This window comes from Cydia fagiglandana, chromosome 24 (assembly GCF_963556715.1).
Source record: "Cydia fagiglandana chromosome 24, ilCydFagi1.1, whole genome shotgun sequence".
Taxonomy (NCBI): domain Eukaryota; kingdom Metazoa; phylum Arthropoda; class Insecta; order Lepidoptera; family Tortricidae; genus Cydia; species Cydia fagiglandana.
Genome location: NC_085955.1, coordinates 1,928,620 through 1,950,646, shown reverse-complemented (window position 1 = coordinate 1,950,646; position 22,027 = coordinate 1,928,620). Strand labels below are relative to the sequence as shown.

The 22,027-nt window shown below is 37.4% G+C and overlaps 1 protein-coding gene across 1 annotated transcript in view; it reads left to right on the top strand.

Moving 5' to 3' along the window:
• LOC134676585 (serine protease snake-like) overlaps positions 1 to 22,027 on the top strand; it is a 40,207-nt gene that overhangs the window by 9,477 nt on the left and 8,703 nt on the right. Inside the window, exons 2-8 of the mRNA XM_063534977.1 lie at positions 2,740 to 2,843; positions 5,182 to 5,279; positions 6,246 to 6,379; positions 7,395 to 7,550; positions 7,592 to 7,728; positions 7,782 to 7,910; positions 8,215 to 8,324. Of these exons, the coding sequence (XP_063391047.1) occupies positions 2,740 to 2,843; positions 5,182 to 5,279; positions 6,246 to 6,379; positions 7,395 to 7,550; positions 7,592 to 7,728; positions 7,782 to 7,910; positions 8,215 to 8,324 (868 nt within the window). The remainder of the gene's footprint in view (positions 1 to 2,739; positions 2,844 to 5,181; positions 5,280 to 6,245; positions 6,380 to 7,394; positions 7,551 to 7,591; positions 7,729 to 7,781; positions 7,911 to 8,214; positions 8,325 to 22,027) is intronic.

Below are 22,027 nucleotides of genomic sequence, written 5' to 3'. Positions count from 1 at the left end.
TAAGGTACCGACTGAACTGAAATTCTATTATGACATCCGAAAAACCATTTGCTTTGAGGATGACTTGATATTTATAGACCAAAGGCTTTACGTCCCAATATCTCTACAAAGACTAATACTGACAAAACTGCACGAGTGTCATTTCGGCATGTCTAAGACCAAAGCTCGAGCGAAAACATTATTCTACTGGAAGAATATGTTTTCTGATATAGACAAGTTCATTCATGGCTGTAGTGTGTGCCTTAAACATTCTAATAACAACATGAAAGAACCAATGGTTATGAGAGAATTACCTGAACTGCCTTTTCAGCATATTTCCGTAGACATTTTGCAATATGGAAATAATGATTATTTAACGCTATTTGACCACTACTCAAAGTGGATCGAGTTACACAAACTCAACAGTAAGACAGCCGAGGCAACCATTACTATCTTGAAGACTATATTTTCAACGCATGGCATACCAGAGGTTATATACTCCGATAACATGCCATTTAACTCGCTAGCATTCCGGGATTTTAGCATCGAATGGGGTTTTAAAACGGTGTTTTCAAGTCCTCATTATCACCAGAGCAATGGAGCTGCAGAAAGGGCAGTGCAGACGTGTAAAGGGTTTCTAAAGAAATCTACTGAAACGAAAACTGATATTGAGTTGTTTTTGTTAGAATATAGAAATACTCCAATTATCAGTCTTAACTGTTCCCCTTCTGAGCTGTTGTTCAATAGACTCTGTAGAACCAAACTTCCAATAAATAAAGCTTTATTAAAACCAAAACTACATAATGATATACAAGATAAATTACTGAATAATTGTAATAAAAATAAATCATACTACGATCAACACACAAAACCTAGAAGTGACATTTTTGAAGAAGGGCAAAAGATAGTATATAAAGAAAATGAAAATAGTAGTGTTTGGAAACCAGGTACGGTTTATAAAATCACCAGTAATCCACGATCTGTAACAATAAAAGACTGTTATGGAAACTTAAAAACTAGGAACTCGTGGTTCATCAAAGTGGACAAAAGTAGAGAGCCTGTCCAACCACATGTACAGTCGGCTTGGTCTCAAATCGCTGTCCAGCAGTCACCTGCTACTGACTTGAATCCAGCTGCAACTCCTGAGTCTGAGATGGAGTCGACGAGTGCTGCTGAGGCACCTGCTCTTCCAATGCCTCTCAGAAGATCTAACAGAGATGTTAGACCTCCTAGGCATCTCAACGATTATGTGTGTAGTATTTAATTCTTAACCTTTATATTTTATTATTTTACTTTATGTTGAAAAGGGAGATGTAGAGTATGTTTAGTTTGTCTATGACTTTTATGTTTTTGTGTCTATGATTGAACAGAAGAATAAAGATTCATTCTTAGACCAAACTAGATATGGTTGTTGTTTATTTCAAATAATACTTATTACAGCACCAAGCCCGAAATCCCGAATTTTTTTTACTTTTTCATACATTTTGGCTGATCAGATGTCGACGTTTTCTATGGAAAAGCCAAAAAAAATTCCCTCATTTTAGGGTTGGTCCCATAGTAAAAGTAGCTCAGTTTAGCGAGTAAAATCAAGCCCTGGATTTAAAGCCCCATGGTCAGACACAGACTGTACCTATACAGCAATTAGGTAAACGTACTGGTGCTAGACGCGGTCCCAGTACATGTCATCTTGACACTTAAGTCATAGTCAATAGAGGTGACAGCAAGGTGTCATCTATTGGGCATTAGCATGCATGTCGAGCACTAGTACGCTTACCTTACTGTCAAATTCATAAACATCTTTACAAGCTAACGTTCCAAAAATACATCTACACAGTGGTCAAATGGAAGTGCATTCCCGTTGCCAGGGAGGTTTTGGGATTATACTGAGCCACTTTTACTATGGGACCAATTCCGAAACCGCGAAAAAAAAATTTCCCTCATAGAAAATGGACCAGCCTAAATGTATGACCAGCTAAATTTTTTTTTATCGTTTTCGGGGTTGGTCCCATAGTACCTAATAGGTAATTGCTCAGTATAATCCCAAAACCTCCCTGGCAACGTAAATGCACTTATTTTTTGGCCACCCTGTATATTTACATGCCTCTAACACAATGACATTAAGGTCGTTTTAAGGCCCCGAAATTTAGGATTTACGGACCGCATCGCCTAGCAAGTGTGATTAAAAATAATTTTCAGCCCTAGGACAAAATTTTGGATTAAGGCCTCATTCACACGAGCGCTTTTTAAACGCGCGTTAAAAAAGCGTTTGAATGACACAAATGGATACATGTGTATTTATTCACACGGTAGCTTGGAGGATATAACCAACGGAGACGCCATGTCTAAAATTTTCGGTACAAAATAGTCTGCCGTGTTTTGTGGGGGAGGGGCACATCAAATGTATAGGTACATACGTCATGTCAGATAAACGTCAGTCCATACATATGGTTGACATGTGGTTGACCATTGGCCGCCTATTTTCGACAGAGGGGAACGCCTGTTAATGGCGGCTCCATTGTTAATTACTCCGAGCACGATAGCGTCGTCGCCTTTTACCAAGCGGTGTTGGATTTTCGAGTTTCAGCCTTGATGGACATTAAATTTAATTAAGCGTGCTGACACATTCAAGCGCTTTTATAAAGCGCGTTGAAAAAGCGCTTGTGTGATGGGGCACTTTCGGATGCGGTCCGTATGTGTAATAATACCTTTTACGTGCAAGTGTGATGAAAAAAACCGTACCTAATCAGTTGAGTATTCCAGGTCTAGGAGACAGCTGCAACCATGATGGCGTCCCAGGCGTCTGCATACTCGCTAGCGGCTGCCCGTCCGTTTTAGCAGATCGATCGAAATTGAGGAGTGCGAAGGTATGTTCACCATTTAGCATAAGAAAAGAGGGTACTCCCATCTTAAAGCGCATTTATAACACTTCTGGTGTTGCGGTGTCCATGGGCGGCGGTAATCGATTACCATCAGGTGATCCGTCTGCTCGTTTGCCTCCTATATATTAAAAAATGGTCTGTGACAGACGGACAGACAGATGCACTAGTTATCCTATAAGGGTTGAGTTTTTTCCTTTTGAGGTACGGAACCCTGAAAAGGGCCACCCCACACTACTTAGCGTTTCCCCAGCGTCGGCGTCTAGTCAACTCCATGCTGCTCGACGCAGCGTTGACGCAATTTCGTAGCGACTGCGACACCTTTTTCCATAGCGCTGACTTGACGCCGACGCTCAAAAGACGCTAATGTGGGGTGGCTCTAAGTAACGCCGTCTTCCTTCGCTATTTTGAATTTCCTGACAAATTTCCTGATTTCCGAATATTTTTCCTGACGTTCATATTTTTGACGATTAGCCGTTAGCCAATAGCAATAGCCCGATGGAGCCAATAGCCGCGTTTTATTAATTTTAGCTAAAACCAAACTCATGACATATTTCCATAATTATAGTGCAATAATATAACCTGGACCGAGTAAATCTCAATGGCCAAAGTTACCCTCCAGGACTTAAGTAACCCGACTTTACGGTACTTTATAAAAAAGTCTATCAATTCAAAAAATTCCTGACATTTTCGAGTTCCGTCCCCATTCCTGACAAAAGGCCAAAATTCCTGACATGTCAGGAAAATTCCTGTCATCTGGTAACCCTATTCGCTATACAGATGTATATTTAATTACACAACCGGGTCTACCGCGATATAATGATATCGCGTGTATGACAGGAAAATTCCTGTCATCTGGTAACCCTATTCGCTATACAGATGTAAGTATATTCAATTACACAAACGGGTCTACCGCGATATAATTATATCGCGGTAGACCCGTTTGTGTAATTCAATATATTGTGTACAATACAGATGTAGGTAGTGAATAATTGTTTTCCATCGTTCTTTCTCGGAAACGTTCGTATTTGTCATGCTACTTCAGTCAACCCCAGTACTTTTTGTACCGAGACTGACTAAAATAGCAAGACACGTTCGAACGCTTCCGTGAAAATACGATCAAAAGTAATTATTAGTTATCCTTTGTCTGCCTGTTCATCTGATCACATTATGCATGGAGGATCGTTTTTAGGGTTCCGTACCCAAAGGGTAAAACGGGACCCTATTACTAAGACTTCGCTGTCCGTCCGTCCGTCCGTCCGTCTGTCATCAGGCTGTATCTCACTCAGTTGAAATTTTCACGGATATATATCTGTTGCCGCTATAACAACAAATACTAAAAACAGAATAATATAAAGATTTAAGTGGAGCTCCCATACAACAAACGTGATTTTGACCAAAGTTAAGCAACGTCGGGCGGGGTCAGTACTTGGATGGGTGACCGTTTTTTTTTTGCATTATGGTACGGAACCCTTCGTGCGCTAGTCCGACTCGCACTTGTCCGGTTTTTTTTTACTCAAAGGCCAAGGAGCTAAAATGCCAGAATGTGATCGTCCCAAACACTAAACTACAAAACAAAAATAAATCTAAAAAACAAACGAGTTACGAGTATCAGTAAAACAACTTAAGAACTGGTTTCTAATCAATTTAGTTATTATGTAGGTATTACGCGGTCGGTTCATATATTATATTGTTCGTTTTATTTTTTAATATTTTATTAGCAACATTAGGTCGGACGATATTTAATTAGCAACTAGCAACATAAACTTGGTGTTTCCTTTTTCAAAAATATAGCTGGTCAAGCAAATACAAATACAAATAGTTTATTTCCAAAAAACATGAGAACATTTACAGTTTATACTGACCCCCACACTAGGCAGAAGCCTGTCCCGTGAGGGAAAACATACGATTTACTTAAAGATAGGTATTACATAAGCGGCTACTGCACAATGTTGAACAGAAATAAAAGTAAATCTTGTCAGTAAAATAAGGCGCGAAATTCAAATTTTCTATGGGACGATATCCCTTCACGCCTACATTTTTCAAATTTGCCGCCTTTTTCTACTGACAAGATCTGCTTGACCAAGTATATTACACCAAAAAAAAAACAGAATGCTGATGCTCTATTGCGGTTTGTGATTGCTTTGAATAGCTACAGATGCTTAAGTTGCAAGGAAAACGAGGACTACGTTTGTATGGAGAAATGACCACTCCTGTTGGCTCTTAATATCGTCATAAAAAAAATAAGAAAAAATTCGCTTGGAGAACGAAAAATTTCGATCCCCATTCGAAAATCTAAGTTACCAAAATATCTGTTTTTTTTCAGCGATGCGGATTCAGGGGTGAAGAGCCTATAATATGCTGCACTGATAGTAATATCGGCGGGACCGAGGATCGCTTCGTGGCCACCACGCCTTTCATCCGGTAAATATGATTGTCCGGTAAATATGACTCTTCTTCGACCTAGCGTTTTCCCGGCCTAGCGCCAGGATCCGCTTTCCTGCTCAGTCTTCTCCACTTTGCTCGGTAAATATGACTGTCCGGTAAATATGATTGTACGGTAAATATGATTGTCCGGTAAATATGAATGACCGGTAAATATGATTGTCCGGTAAATATGACTTTGTATGGGTAACCATGGTAACTACAGGTTTAACCGGTTAACCCCGGGCTAGTGGAATGGTGCAAGTGGCGCTAAGATGTATATGTCGGAGGCCGATCGTAAGATCAGGCAGATCGTAATGTTCCTGTTCCTGTGTCATGTTTTGACGATTATATAGTCACATTAAACCAATATATAGGTAGGATAGGTTCGTTAGGTTGCTTCAGATGCCCGAAGAGCAAACTGCCCAGACATAGGAGCCCAGCGTAGCGGGACTCCGTCGACTCAGGGAGCGAGTCAAAGATTTTCACATTTCACGATATGCCTAGGAATTTCACGATTTAACACTTTAAACTCTCGCGTTTTGTACACATATTCAATTACACAAACGGGTCTACCGCGATATAATTTCATTGTTTTTACCTTTAATTCCGACATTTCAGCTGAGTTGCACCAGCTGTGGTCACGGAAAGACTGACGTCCCAACAAATGTCAACGGAGATATTAATAAAACAACACTAAACTACCCGAAATTAGTTTATAAAAATGTTCGGGGTAGACAAAGAAATTGCAGCTACCCGTTAAAGTTTAATGACATCCGTTGACATTTGTTGGGACGTCAGTCTTTCCGTGACCACAGCTGGTGCAACTCAGCTGAAACGTTGGAATTAAAAGTAAAAACAATGAAATTATATCGCGGTAGACCCGTTTGTGTAATTGACTATTTCACGATTTGCCTGATCTTACGATTGGCCGCCGACATATAGATTACATGTGTTATATCATAGGTCCACCACTACGGAGTACACGCCCCCCATCGCGGACTATAAGGAGCTGGTCCCTGGAGCCATAGGAGACGACACGTGCGCACCCGTGCCTCAGAAGGATACCGCAGACAAGACTGGGAGGAAGGCTTTTGACAGTACGTGCTATCTCTCTCTTCAGTCGTTCCCTCATTCCTGAGGATGATCACTAGGTTTTACATCCTTGATCAGCTGTCTCCATCGGTCTCGATTCATTAGTTGCCCTCACTGCTATAGAATTTGCTCGAGGAAGTGGCTTCTCTAACTTGATCAGTCCAGTTGGCGAGCGACCGCGACCTCTCTTGCCTTTCACTCCAATCACAACCAGTTTCTCGAGACTCTCAGCTCCTCTTCGCATTAGATGCTCAAAGTATGCCAGCAACCCATGTCGGCAGATGGTGGACAAAACGTGTCTTGATGCCCAGTAGAGACATCATCAATATCATCCTGTCCTAGCCGGTTTGAGCCCGTGTGTGAGCTCTCAGGTGGCTGACGTAGCCTAATTAACCCAAAATATTACTTTGCTAATCCGCGTAAAAGATAACGTGCTAGTCAATCAGTGCTACTGCTAACCCATGGCTAACCCGTTAACTTGCGTATTTTTTACATGCAATTATATTTTATAGTTTGTATTTTTATTTTATTTCTAGTTTAACTTTAGTTTTAATATTGTATCCAATGTAAGTATTATGTTTATGGTTATTAATTTTCCCACCCAGCTCCCACCGCAAAAATAAATACGCAAATAAATATATATAACAAACCACCACCAAAAGAATAATACTCGACACGTGTTTCGCCTCTCTACGAGGCATCCTCAGGGGTTGTAGACGGTCTGACGCCCGGCAACGGAATCCGTTTCCGTATAGTATTATTCTTCTATGTTTGACTGTCTGTCTGTCTGATGTCTGTTATCTCTTCACACTTAAGCCGCTGAACCGATATAGTTGAAATTTGGTATAGAGATTGAGTCCCGAGCGGGGAAGGACATCAAGAAGTCAAGTCAAGGGCAAAAGCTAGTGTATTATAACACTCCTCGTTTGCTCGTCAAAACGAAACTGGTTTTACCATCTGTTGACTTTTCTATTATTTTGCTGGCCTGGATAAACTAATAATTTATTTCAAAAATTTCAGAGTGCATAGAATACCAAGAGCAGCTGGTGTACCCGTGCGAGCGCGGCGTGGACTACACGGGGAAGAAGAGCCGCGGTAATTACTGCTCGCACAACGCAGACGAGCTGATCGTCGGAGGGCAGGATGCCAAGCGGGACGAGTTCCCTCACATGGTGAGTTAGTAGTGCTGGGTGCTCTAATCACATGCATAGAGTGATGCGAGCAGCTGGTGTACCCGTGCGAGCGCGGCGTGGACTACACGGGCAAGAAGAGCTGCGGTAACTACTGCTCGCACAACGCGGACGAGCTGATCGTCGGAGGGCAGGATGCCAAGCGGGATGAGTTCCCTCACATGGTGAGTTAGTATTGCTGGGTGCTCTAATCACATGCAAAGAGTAATGCGAGCAGCTGGTGTACCCGTGCGAGCGCGGCGTGGACTACACGGGGAAGAAGAGCCGCGGTAATTACTGCTCGCACAACGCGGACGAGCTGATCGTCGGAGGGCAGGATGCCAAGCGGGACGAGTTCCCTCACATGGTGAGTTAGTAGTGCTGGGCGCTCTGGTCGCATGCATAGTGTAATGCGAGCAGCTGGTGTACCCGTGCGACAGCGTCGTAGTCTACTCGCACAACATGAGCCGCGGTAACTACTGCCCGTGGAAAAGTGAACGGGTGCTGTTTGTGGAGACTGGTCTGTTTACGCTAACACGAGCTATTATACTTATTTTTATTAATTAATTACAGAGAGCTTCGTCTATATTATGTATATTTTGTCGCTGTATGTAAACCGAGAATAAATAGTAGGTACTCATCAGATTAGTACCAACATTTTTTGATTGCAGGCGTTGCTGATTTTCGGAGACGGTTCCTCGACGTCCACAGTATGCGGAGGTACCATCATCAGTGAGAACTTCATTTTGACGGCCGGACACTGTACTTATGCACCTAAAATGTGAGTGTTTTTTGTATATCATGGCGTCCCGGATTTTCGGGGGGCGTGCGTGGGGCCAACAGCACACAGGGCGCCGATTTTTGAAATTTGACCGCTCGATTTCGTGTATTTCGTTCGATAATATCTCCACTACGTACTAGACATTTAAATTCTACTAATAGAATTGAAAACGAGTGGTCAATACCACTAGATTCCCAATTTCTATCGCTCGTATTTCCAAAATTAGCATTTAGCCGTTTTCCACCGATTTTCGAGTGACGAAATCGAACGATCGAAATTCAAAAATCGGCCCCCAGGCCTCCAGGTACAAATAAGTAGGTACTATTACAGTACAAGTGCAATAGGAACTAGGGTAAACCCTCCAGTGAATGAACACCCCCCAGTGAATGAACAAAATCACGTTTTTTATCTAAAATAAGAAATATAGCAATTTCTTCCACTTCTCTTATTTTTTTTCTTATTAACAACTCTATTTCCTATGCAATGACAACCCGTAATAAATTTATTTTCGACCAGTTAGGATGTGACAGGCGTTTGAAGTTTACGTATTTCTGGATTTGAAGTTTTGTATGGACATATTAGATCCCAGATAAGAACAGTGTACGTTTGGAGCAACATATGAAGTGCTTATTTAATCTTTACCAGTACAAAGTTTAGTTATTTGGTTAGATTAAGAGTTGAACCTTCTATTTATGTAAACTTTGTCGGCGTATTATGCGATTAAGTCTTTATTTTTTATAGTTCCATTACTGGCTCATCAAATGTTCTAAAACCAGTAAATGAACAGTGTGTTCATTTACTGGTGTCGCGTAGATTTCATTTTTTTCCCAAATATATATGTAAACGTAATCGTATTGAGCTTGTTTTTTGTGATTCTGCATAGAAAACGATTCTGATTCATTTAGCCAGTATTGGAACAAACCAAATTTCTATAGTCCATTTACTAGATTTGTCATGCCTATGTATGAACAATACAAAATTTGGCTTGTTCATTTATTGGATTTCTACTAATTCTATGTATGAACAGTGTAACCACGAACAATGCAGTGACAAGTTTATTATTTTAAGCGTTATTTGGTGATCATGACCCCTTTTCATCAAAATATGCACGTTAGTTCTTGTTTTAATGGTTGATTTTATTTTTTCCTTTTAATATGTAACGGGTTTCTATGTTATTGGTGAATAACCATCATTTTATTACATTCTAATCGATTCGAAGTCAATATGGAGGGATAAAAAGATATAAACGCTATCGCTATACCTATTAAAATAGAGCCGGAAACGGGTGTTTGTGATAACAATGATTTTACTATGCTAATTAAAAAGAGTTAAATAATGTTCATTCACTGGGTTTTTCGGTGTTCATTCACTAGTTTTTATGTTCATTCATTAGGTTTTTGGGTAGTTTTTGGTAAATACTGGTATAACTCAAAAACTACGAAAGTAATTAAAAATCGCAGAAATTACTTTCTTATTTATTAAATGAGGATTGATTCAATTGTAGTTAATTATTCCAATTATTAATGAATGCTGAGCAATGATTTTTCAAACTTGGATAGTTGCTTAAGTGTTCATTCACTGGTGGTCTTACCCTAGGTCATTCGCCTAAAATCTAGATAATCACGGCATTGTCCCCGTGTAGTAGAAGAGCCGGCCGCAAATTTTCTAACCGACTTGATACCACGATGAAATACACAATGGGAAACCATAAAAGTGATGCTAAGTCCGAATTCGATAGTCTGCCACGGCGGAACTTGCCGAAAGTACGAAAAAGAAGGCCACTTCCGGTGCGAAAAAAGGGGGCTGATTTAACCCATCTGATACCGAAATAATAGTTATGGCAGCAGTTAGAAATTTACATGTAGACACATAAAAGCGAAGTCTGCCAGTATTTTTTTTGCCGGAAGTGCTTGGCAGACGCTCTCAAAGGTGGCCAGCGGGACCCCTAATTTAACCCATCTGATACCACCATGAAACCAATTCCAGTCGGTAGGTATGAACCCTCATGTCAGGAATATATAAGTCTGCCAAGGCTATTCCTGCCGAAACACCTTGGCAGACGAGATTATGTAAGCAAGGTCGGCATCGGTTACCCTACACTAACCCATCTGATACCACCATGAAACCAATTCCAGTCGGTAGGTACGAACCCCCATTTTAGGAATATATAAGTCTGCCAAGGTTTTTCCTGCCGAAACACCTTGGCAGACGAGATTATAAACAAGATGACCATCGGTTACCGTACACTAACCCATCTGATACCGCCATGAAACCAATTCCAGTCGGTAGGTATGAACCCTCATTTCAGGAATATATAAGTCTGCCAAGGCTTTTCCTGCCGTAACACCATGGCAGACGAGATTATGTAAGCAAGGTCGGCATCGGTTACCCTACACTAACCCATCTGATACCACCATGAAACCAATTCCAGTTGGTAGATATGAACCCCCATTTTAGAAATATATAAGTCTGCCAAGGTTCTTCCTGCCGAAACACCTTGGCAGACGAGATTATAAGCAAGATGACCATCGGTTACCGTACAGTAACCCATCTGATACCACCATGAAACCAATTCTAGTCGGTAGGTATGAACCCTCATTTCAGGAATTTATAAGTCTGCCAAGGCCTTTCCTGCCGAAACACCTTGACAGACGAGATTATGTAAGCAGCATCCACATACGAGGGATCCGTATTTTGGGATTATACAGATTACGGACATTATTAATAGCTGTAGGCTTATTTATTACTTTATGCTTATACATATTTGTATATTATTATGTTATTAATAAAATATATTTATAATTTATTAAACCTAAACTTAATACATTGGGAATTCATTACCTGCTTACGGCAGTAGTAGGGATAAGTGGGTCAGTTCTGGCTCACTGAGCCAGGCCAACAGTCCCTCCCCCTTTTTTCCCTTGTTGAGGCCCTGCAACCTTGCCTTGAACCCAAACTAATGTCATTGTAGCTCGAATCTAACCTAATCTATTTTTATTGCTTTTAGAATATTTCAATTATCTACTTTTGCAAAGTTAAAGGTTGAAATCTCTATTTCGCAAAATGGAATTTTAATGTGACTTTAATGTATGTGCAGTCTACTTAGTAATTGGGTTTAAAGATATAAAAACACACATTTATTTCCTATCCTAAGTATCCTATCCTAAGTTTATTCAAATAATATTCTGAACATATATAGTAATTAGACTGGTCATATTTTTCATAAAATCTATTTCGACTGGCAAAGCATATAACTTTTTGGCAACCGGGTTTTTTAACCTAATTAGATCCCGCTGAATCCGAATTTGCCGGTTGCTCGATCGAAATCTTGACCGGAAGTGAGATATTTGACATTAAAGGTCCCTTTTTTTCGTTTTTCGTAAATAACTCTTAAACGGTGGCACATAGCAAAAAATGTTCTATAACATAAGTATTCTGCATAAAATTGCCTACAAGAAAGATTCAGTACAATTTTTCGCTAGGATCAATATTCAAAGAGATTTTAACGCGGGAAATTTAATTATAATCACTTCTAAGGTCCCGTTTTTTAGGTTTTCGTAAATAACTCATAAACGGTGGCCAATATCAAAAAATGTTGTTAGACGTTAATAATCTACACAAAATTTTGAACAAAAAAGATTCAGTATACTTTTCGCAGGGATCAATATTTAAAAAGATAATAAAGAGGGAAAGTTAATTATAATAAATTCTAAGGTTCCTTGTTTTTATTTTTTCGTTAATAATTTGAAAAGTATGACTCATAGCAAAATAAAAACTTATACATAAATAATAAACGTAAAATTTCCTACAAGAAACATGCAGAACACTTTTCGCTAGGATCAATATTTAAAAAGACAAAGCAGCGGGTAAGTTAATTATAATCAATTTTAAAGTCCCTTTTTAGTTTTTTGTAAATAACTCGTAAACGGTGTCCCATAGCGAAATAGGTTATTAAGAATAAATTATCTACATAAAATTTCCTCCAAAAAACATCTAGAACACTTTTCTCTAGGATCAATATTTCAAGCGATATTAAAGGAAGAAAGTTAATTACAATCAGTTCACAGGTCACTTTTTTTAGTTTTTCGTAAATAACTCGTAAACGGTGGCCCGTTGCAAAACAATATTCTACATAAAATTGTCCACAAAAAAGGTTCTGTACACTTTTTCGCTACGATCAATATTTAAAGAGGTATTAAAGGGGGTAAGTTAATTATAATCAATTTCCAGGTCCCTATTTTTAGGATTTCGCAAATGACTCGTAAAATAAGCCTCATAGCAAAATAAGTTCTTAATGTTCTTGTAAATAAATAATCGATATAAAATTTTCTACGAAAGACATATGGAACGCTTTTCTCTTTTTAGGGTTCCGTACCTCAAAATGAATAAAAACCGGCCAAGCGCGAGTCGGACTCGCCTTGCAAGGGTTCCGTACATTACCCAATTTTTAACAGTGTATTTTATATGTTAAACGCGAGTGAATTGCCTTTAAAAAACCTGTAGGGATCGGTTCAAAAACTAAGTAATGTCCGACTCGCGCTTGGCTACATAATTCTAATAGGTTTTTCTGTCATCTATAGATTCTATTCTGTATATCTTTTCAAAATTTTAGACCCAGTAGTATCGGAGATAAAGCCCCCTTCCCCAAAATAAAACATTAAAATACAAAAAAATACCCCCCCCCCCTTTATCTCCGAAACTACTGGGTCTAAATTTTGAAAATAAAATAAAATAAAATAGTTCTCTACCTATATAGACGTAAACCTAAAAATAGGGACCTGGAAATTGATTATAATTAACTTACCCCCTTTAATACCTCTTTAAATATTGATCGTAGCGAAAAAGTGTACAGAACCTTTTTTGTGGACAATTTTATGTTTAATATTTATGTAGAATATTGTTTTGCAACGGGCCACCGTTTACGAGTTATTTACGAAAAACTAAAAAAAAGTGACCTGTGAACTGATTGTAATTAACTTTCTTCCTTTAATATCGCTTGAAATATTGATCCTAGAGAAAAGTGTTCTAGATGTTTTTTGGAGGAAATTTTATGTAGATAATTTATTCTTAAAAACCTATTTCGCTATGGGACACCGTTTACGAGTTATTTACAAAAAACTAAAAAGGGACTTTAAAATTGATTATAATTAACTTACCCGCTGCTTTGTCTTTTTGAATATTGATCCTAGCGAAAAGTGTACTGCATGTTTCTTGTAGGAAATTTTACGTTTATTATTTATGTATAAGATTTTTTTTTCTATGAGTCATACTTTTCAAATTATTTACGAAAAAAAAAAAACAAGGAACCTTAGAATTTAGTATAATTAACTTTCCCTCTTTATTATCTTTTTAAATATTGATCCCTGCAAAAAGTGTACTGAATCTTTTTTGTTCAAAATTTTGTGTAGATTATTATCGTCTAACAACATTTTTTGATATTGGCCACCGTTTATGAGTTATTTACGAAAACCTAAAAAACTGGACCTTAGAAGTGATTATAATTAAATTTCCCGCGTTAAAATCTCTTTTAATATTGATCCTAGCGAAAAATTGTACTGAATCTTTCTTGTAGGCAATTTAATGCATATTACTTATGTAATAGAACATTTTTTGCTATACACCACCGTTTAAGAGTTATTTACGAAAAACGAAAAAAACGGACCTTTAATGTCAAATATCTCACTTCCGGTCAAGATTTCGATCGAGCAACCGGATCGGATTCAGCGGGGTCTAATTAGGTTAAAAAACCCGGTTTCCAAAAAGTAATATGATTTGCCAGTCGCATCAAGAAGGAGAGCGATTTTGAATTTTTTTGTCTAGTCTAAATATCATTACTTATTCTGTGTACAGTGGAGAAAACGAATGAAATTATGCAATTTGATTTTGCTATTTTTAAATAAAGAGTAACTAAACAGTATTTTCCACAGTTGTTGGTAATGATACCATCTCTTACAATTTCTCTTCATGAACATTTTATGATACCTAACCTTCCAGTTTTCGCCCGAATTGATCAAAAAATTCACCAACTCCATTTACACCAACCAAATAGAAAACGGGTCCGTGTCCGAATTCGTGATCTCGAGTCCGGGTCCGCGTCCGGGTCCAGGTTCAGGTAGAAGTCGAATTCAAAATCTTGCTTGTTTTGCCAGTGGGGTAACTTGCTTAACAATCAATTAGAAAAAGACAAGTCGTCGAGGAGTTCCGTTCTGATCACCATCAGCAATACCACTTCATCAAATGCCACTGTTCTTAATGTAAATCCTTGTTTGCCTGATGAAAATACAAGAGTCACTATACAATGCCATTAAGATTTGTAGAGTTCCCTCGATTCCTTATGGATCCCATCATCAGAACTTGAGCTTCACGAAAATATGACTTAAAAATCTAACGTGCTTAACAAACATAACGAAGACACATCCCCAAACATGAGCTATGCGTCGTTGAAGAGTTCCATTCTGATCATCATCAGCAGTTTCACTTCATCAAATGTCACAATTCTGAATGTAAATGCTTGGTTTGTTTAAAATACACCAGTATCACTATATGTTAGGGTGGTTCAAAAAACATTTTTTTTTCCTAAGGGGCACCCCCTTATTTTGTTAGACTTATTATGTTGATAAATTGAGATTATAGTTGAGATAAATTAAGAAACTTGGTGTAAAAGTTTCTTAATTTATCTCAACTTTACTTCGTTTTTTTTTAGCATTAGAAATTAGGTAAACAATCTTGATGTGTCGTCTGCTTTCATAAGTAATAGTTTTTGAATTTTGAAAAGCGTTTTTCAATTAAAAGACATGCTAAGATCGCTTACCTTCTTGCAAGTTCTTTCTAATGCTAAAAAAACGGACTATACAATGGGTAGGACATCAATTTTAAATGAGTTTGTATGAGTACCTCATTTTCTAAAATGTCTTACTTCAAATGAGGTGAGGTACTAGCATATTTTCAGCGTCGACTATTCTATTAATCCAACGGGCCAATGGTGACAAAAATATTTAATAAATATACATATTAATGTATTCATCACTTCCTTTGTAAATTAATAAATAATAATAATTAAGGAGTGCAATTCTGGAGGTAGAAGGTAAGAATAGAACTTATAGGAGAAAGATCCCACATAGTAACTTAATTTGCTGCTTTTATGAAACTTTTTCTAATTTAGCTCTTTAGATTGTTAGATTGTTTTGTCCTCCTCCTTGCTACTTGATATAGTTTTAAGTATAATAATCACTAGCGAGAGCGACCCGCTCCGGCTTCGCACGGGTTAACAAATTATACATACACCTAAACCTTCCTGAAGAATCACTCTATTGATAGGTGAAAACCGCATGAAAATCCGTCCAATCGTTTTTGAGTTTATCGCGAACATACAAACAAACACACATACAGACAGACGCGGCGGGGGACTTTGTTTCATAATATGTAGTGATATATTTCATAACCATAAAACTACCACATTTTTAACAAACTAAGGAGAACAAATTCAATATTTTCACAAGTCATTATTATATAGAAGTGACTAACTTACCACTTCAGATAATTTAACAGTAATATCATCAATATGATATTAAACAAAGCACCATTCGCTCCGGCCGCCGCCGGCTACATTTACATTTCATTTTTTCATGCAAAAGGCACCAAGGAAGATCCGCGGGTAAATTTAATGGCGAAAACGATGTGCATATTTTGTTATTTTGGTATAATTATAAGAATTATCACTAGGTATTAGGTATTAGAGAACTAAAATTAGCTACAGCGACGTACGAACGAACAAAATAAATAAAAATATGTCACAATCATAATTTGTCAGTCCGAAGTCGTTTACAAATAATGTTAATAAAAAGTATTGCAAATTCAAATCGTTATAATTTACATCTACATGTTTATTTTACCTATGCAAATTATACTTACTTTTTATTTAATAAACTTGAAACTTATTGAAATGATCATATATTGTGTACGCTACAGTATTATATTTCAATAATATTTTAGTCACTAAAGGATTACTGTTTATAAGCAAGCTTCGTAAATGCCTGTCTGGTATACAGAGTGCGTACCGCGATCCATGTTCGTCATGTTGCCTCCCTGTCACACTTACGTACAAATTTACAAGTGCAACAGAGAAGCAACACGACGAACTTCCTTTTGGTGACTGATTTCTCGCGCCATTTTGACAAGTAAGTTAGGATCAAAAAGGCTTAAGATGTATGAAAGCTTGCAGCGCTTACGCTTGTTGTCTTTCGTGTTTAATTTTTAACGTATTTTCGGTGGTGACGCGAGGCGATATTGAAGTACGGCGCGTGTCTGTCTTACTCCCTCTTTGGGTATTTCTAATTCATTGTTTCATTTTGAAAGGATTTTTGAGGTGTTGACGTCACAGCGAGGCAGTGAATGGTACAAACTCAACGCATTTCTCGGTGGACCTTTTGTCGTTGCAATAAGGTTTGTAGTTCGGCAGTTGACAGTGTGGGCCATTACTCGTTTCTTCATTTGAGACATTTTGAATTTTGTATGTCGGCGAGCAGGCGAGCACCTAGCGCCTCGTGCCATCCAGGGACTCTTTTGCAAGTTGTGAGGAGCGTTGAGTTTTTGAGGTTCGCGAGTGAATTTGAAAGGATAAGAGTTTTTTTGAAATTTGAAGTGTGTGAATGATTTGTGTGGCAAGAGGTGTTTGTGATGCGCGCGAGTAAATGAGTAAAATGAATAGAGGAGTGAAGTAAGACATTTTTGCGGTATGAAGTACTGCGACAAATTAACAAAATGAGTGGTACAAATGAGGTGCCTCGCGAGTGAGCGACTCAACACTAATTTCAACGTGGTTAAGCACCACCTTGTATAGTATACAAGGTGGTGCTTAACCACGTTGAAATTTTGTATGTTGTTTGAAACCCAACAAAAAGAGTAATTATGATTCAGAATTTTATTTAAAATATCTGGTTTCACACTATTTGCACATGTGATGTATAAGTTTTGAAGTAGAAAAACATTTTCTTTCAAAATAATATCTTTTAAATCACACTTTCAAATAATGTGAAAACTACTACTTACATAAAAATCAAAAAAATAGTAACTTATTTATTTTTTTGATTTCATACAATTTGAAAAATTTCAAAGTGTTTGAGCACCCCCTTGTAGTTAAGATTGCAAGATGCTTGGCGTATTTTGTCAACATAATAAGTGTAACAAAATGAGGGGGTGCCGCTTCTTCTAGCTAGAGTTTGAATTTTTCCCATACAAACGTGAACCACCCTTACAAGATTTGAAGAGTGCCCTCGTTTCCTCATAAATCTCACCATCAGAATTGGGTTTTGACAAAGACGGAACCAATCTGTATGTATATACTTACAAGTTACAACTCAACTAAAAAAATATTTTTCAATATCGATCCCAAAATGACGGAGATATCAAACATTAAAAAACCGAATTAATATCTCCTTTTTAGGGTTCCGTAGCCAAATGGCAAAAAACGGAACCCTTATAGATTTGTCATGTCTGTCTGTCTGTCCGTCCGTATGTCACAGCCACTTTTTTCCGAAACTATAAGAACTGTTGAAACTTGGTAAGTAGATGTATTCTGTGAACCGCATTAAGATTTAAACACAAAAATAGAAAAAAAAAACAATAAGTTTTGGGGGGGACCCCATACTTAGAACTGAAACTTAAAATGTCTTTTTCATTAAACCCATACGTGTGAGGTATCTATGGATAGGTCTTCAAAAATGATACAATACAATACAATACTTTTTATTGCACGCCTCACATACACTTAGTTTACAATAAATGGACAATAACATAAAAAAAGACAATAGAGGTAACAACAGGCAATCTTATCGCTTATGATATTGAGGTTTCTAATATCATTTATTTCTAAACTGAATAGTTTGCGCGAGAGACACTTCCAAAGTGGTAAAATGTGTGCACCCTCTCCCCCTTTAACTTCTAAAATAAATTTATTGTTTTTTTTTTCTATTTTTGTGTTTAAATCTTAATGCGGTTCACAGAATACATCTACTTACCAAGTTTCAACAGTTCTTATAGTTTCGGAAAAAAGTGGCTGTGACATACGGACGGACAGACAGACAGACATGACAAATCTATAAGGGTTCCGTTTTTTGCCATTTGGCTACGGAACCCTAAAAAGGAGATATTAATTCGGTTTTTTAATGTTTGATATCTCCGTCATTTTGGGATCGATATTGAAAAATATTTTTTTAGTTGAGTTGTAACTTGTAAGTATATACATACAGATTGGTTCCGTCTTTGTCAAAACCCAATTCTGATGGTGAGATTTATGAGGAAACGAGGGCACTCTTCAAATCTTGTAAGGGTGGTTCACGTTTGTATGGGAAAAATTCAAACTCTAGCTAGAAGAAGCGGCACCCCCTCATTTTGTTACACTTATTATGTTGACAAAATACGCCAAGCATCTTGCAATCTTAACTACAAGGGGGTGCTCAAACACTTTGAAATTTTTCAAATTGTATGAAATCAAAAAAATAAATAAGTTACTATTTTTTTGATTTTTATGTAAGTAGTAGTTTTCACATTATTTGAAAGTGTGATTTAAAAGATATTATTTTGAAAGAAAATGTTTTTCTACTTCAAAACTTATACATCACATGTGCAAATAGTGTGAAACCAGATATTTTAAATAAAATTCTGAATCATAATTACTCTTTTTGTTGGGTTTCAAACAACATACAAAATTTCAACGTGGTTAAGCACCACCTTGTATACTATACAAGGTGGTGCTTAACCACGTTGAAATTAGTGTTGAGTCGCTCACTCGCGAGGCACCTCATTTGTACCACTCATTTTGTTAATTTGTCGCAGTACTTCATACCGCAAAAATGTCTTACTTCACTCCTCTATTCATTTTACTCATTTACTCGCGCGCATCACAAACACCTCTTGCCACACAAATCATTCACACACTTCAAATTTCAAAAAAACTCTTATCCTTTCAAATTCACTCGCGAACCTCAAAAACTCAACGCTCCTCACAACTTGCAAAAGAGTCCCTGGATGGCACGAGGCGCTAGGTGCTCGCCTGCTCGCCGACATACAAAATTCAAAATGTCTCAAATGAAGAAACGAGTAATGGCCCACACTGTCAACTGCCGAACTACAAACCTTATTGCAACGACAAAAGGTCCACCGAGAAATGCGTTGAGTTTGTACCATTCACTGCCTCGCTGTGACGTCAACACCTCAAAAATCCTTTCAAAATGAAACAATGAATTAGAAATACCCAAAGAGGGAGTAAGACAGACACGCGCCGTACTTCAATATCGCCTCGCGTCACCACCGAAAATACGTTAAAAATTAAACACGAAAGACAACAAGCGTAAGCGCTGCAAGCTTTCATACATCTTAAGCCTTTTTGATCCTAACTTACTTGTCAAAATGGCGCGAGAAATCAGTCACCAAAAGGAAGTTCGTCGTGTTGCTTCTCTGTTGCACTTGTAAATTTGTACGTAAGTGTGACAGGGAGGCAACATGACGAACATGGATCGCGGTACGCACTCTGTATACCAGACAGGCATTTACGAAGCTTGCTTATAAACAGTAATCCTTTAGTGACTAAAATATTATTGAAATATAATACTGTAGCGTACACAATATATGATCATTTCAATAAGTTTCAAGTTTATTAAATAAAAAGTAAGTATAATTTGCATAGGTAAAATAAACATGTAGATGTAAATTATAACGATTTGAATTTGCAATACTTTTTATTAACATTATTTGTAAACGACTTCGGACTGACAAATTATGATTGTGACATATTTTTATTTATTTTGTTCGTTCGTACGTCGCTGTAGCTAATTTTAGTTCTCTAATACCTAATACCTAGTGATAATTCTTATAATTATACCAAAATAACAAAATATGCACATCGTTTTCGCCATTAAATTTACCCGCGGATCTTCCTTGGTGCCTTTTGCATGAAAAAATGAAATGTAAATGTAGCCGGCGGCGGCCGGAGCGAATGGTGCTTTGTTTAATATCATATTGATGATATTACTGTTAAATTATCTGAAGTGGTAAGTTAGTCACTTCTATATAATAATGACTTGTGAAAATATTGAATTTGTTCTCCTTAGTTTGTTAAAAATGTGGTAGTTTTATGGTTATGAAATATATCACTACATATTATGAAACAAAGTCCCCCGCCGCGTCTGTCTGTATGTGTGTTTGTTTGTATGTTCGCGATAAACTCAAAAACGATTGGACGGATTTTCATGCGGTTTTCACCTATCAATAGAGTGATTCTTCAGGAAGGTTTAGGTGTATGTATAATTTGTTAACCCGTGCGAAGCCGGAGCGGGTCGCTCTCGCTAGTGATTATTATACTTAAAACTATATCAAGTAGCAAGGAGGAGGACAAAACAATCTAACAATCTAAAGAGCTAAATTAGAAAAAGTTTCATAAAAGCAGCAAATTAAGTTACTATGTGGGATCTTTCTCCTATAAGTTCTATTCTTACCTTCTACCTCCAGAATTGCACTCCTTAATTATTATTATTTATTAATTTACAAAGGAAGTGATGAATACATTAATATGTATATTTATTAAATATTTTTGTCACCATTGGCCCGTTGGATTAATAGAATAGTCGACGCTGAAAATATGCTAGTACCTCACCTCATTTGAAGTAAGACATTTTAGAAAATGAGGTACTCATACAAACTCATTTAAAATTGATGTCCTACCCATTGTATAGTCCGTTTTTTTAGCATTAGAAAGAACTTGCAAGAAGGTAAGCGATCTTAGCATGTCTTTTAATTGAAAAACGCTTTTCAAAATTCAAAAACTATTACTTATGAAAGCAGACGACACATCAAGATTGTTTACCTAATTTCTAATGCTAAAAAAAAACGAAGTAAAGTTGAGATAAATTAAGAAACTTTTACACCAAGTTTCTTAATTTATCTCAACTATAATCTCAATTTATCAACATAATAAGTCTAACAAAATAAGGGGGTGCCCCTTAGGAAAAAAAAATGTTTTTTGAACCACCCTAACATATAGTGATACTGGTGTATTTTAAACAAACCAAGCATTTACATTCAGAATTGTGACATTTGATGAAGTGAAACTGCTGATGATGATCAGAATGGAACTCTTCAACGACGCATAGCTCATGTTTGGGGATGTGTCTTCGTTATGTTTGTTAAGCACGTTAGATTTTTAAGTCATATTTTCGTGAAGCTCAAGTTCTGATGATGGGATCCATAAGGAATCGAGGGAACTCTACAAATCTTAATGGCATTGTATAGTGACTCTTGTATTTTCATCAGGCAAACAAGGATTTACATTAAGAACAGTGGCATTTGATGAAGTGGTATTGCTGATGGTGATCAGAACGGAACTCCTCGACGACTTGTCTTTTTCTAATTGATTGTTAAGCAAGTTACCCCACTGGCAAAACAAGCAAGATTTTGAATTCGACTTCTACCTGAACCTGGACCCGGACGCGGACCCGGACTCGAGATCACGAATTCGGACACGGACCCGTTTTCTATTTGGTTGGTGTAAATGGAGTTGGTGAATTTTTTGATCAATTCGGGCGAAAACTGGAAGGTTAGGTATCATAAAATGTTCATGAAGAGAAATTGTAAGAGATGGTATCATTACCAACAACTGTGGAAAATACTGTTTAGTTACTCTTTATTTAAAAATAGCAAAATCAAATTGC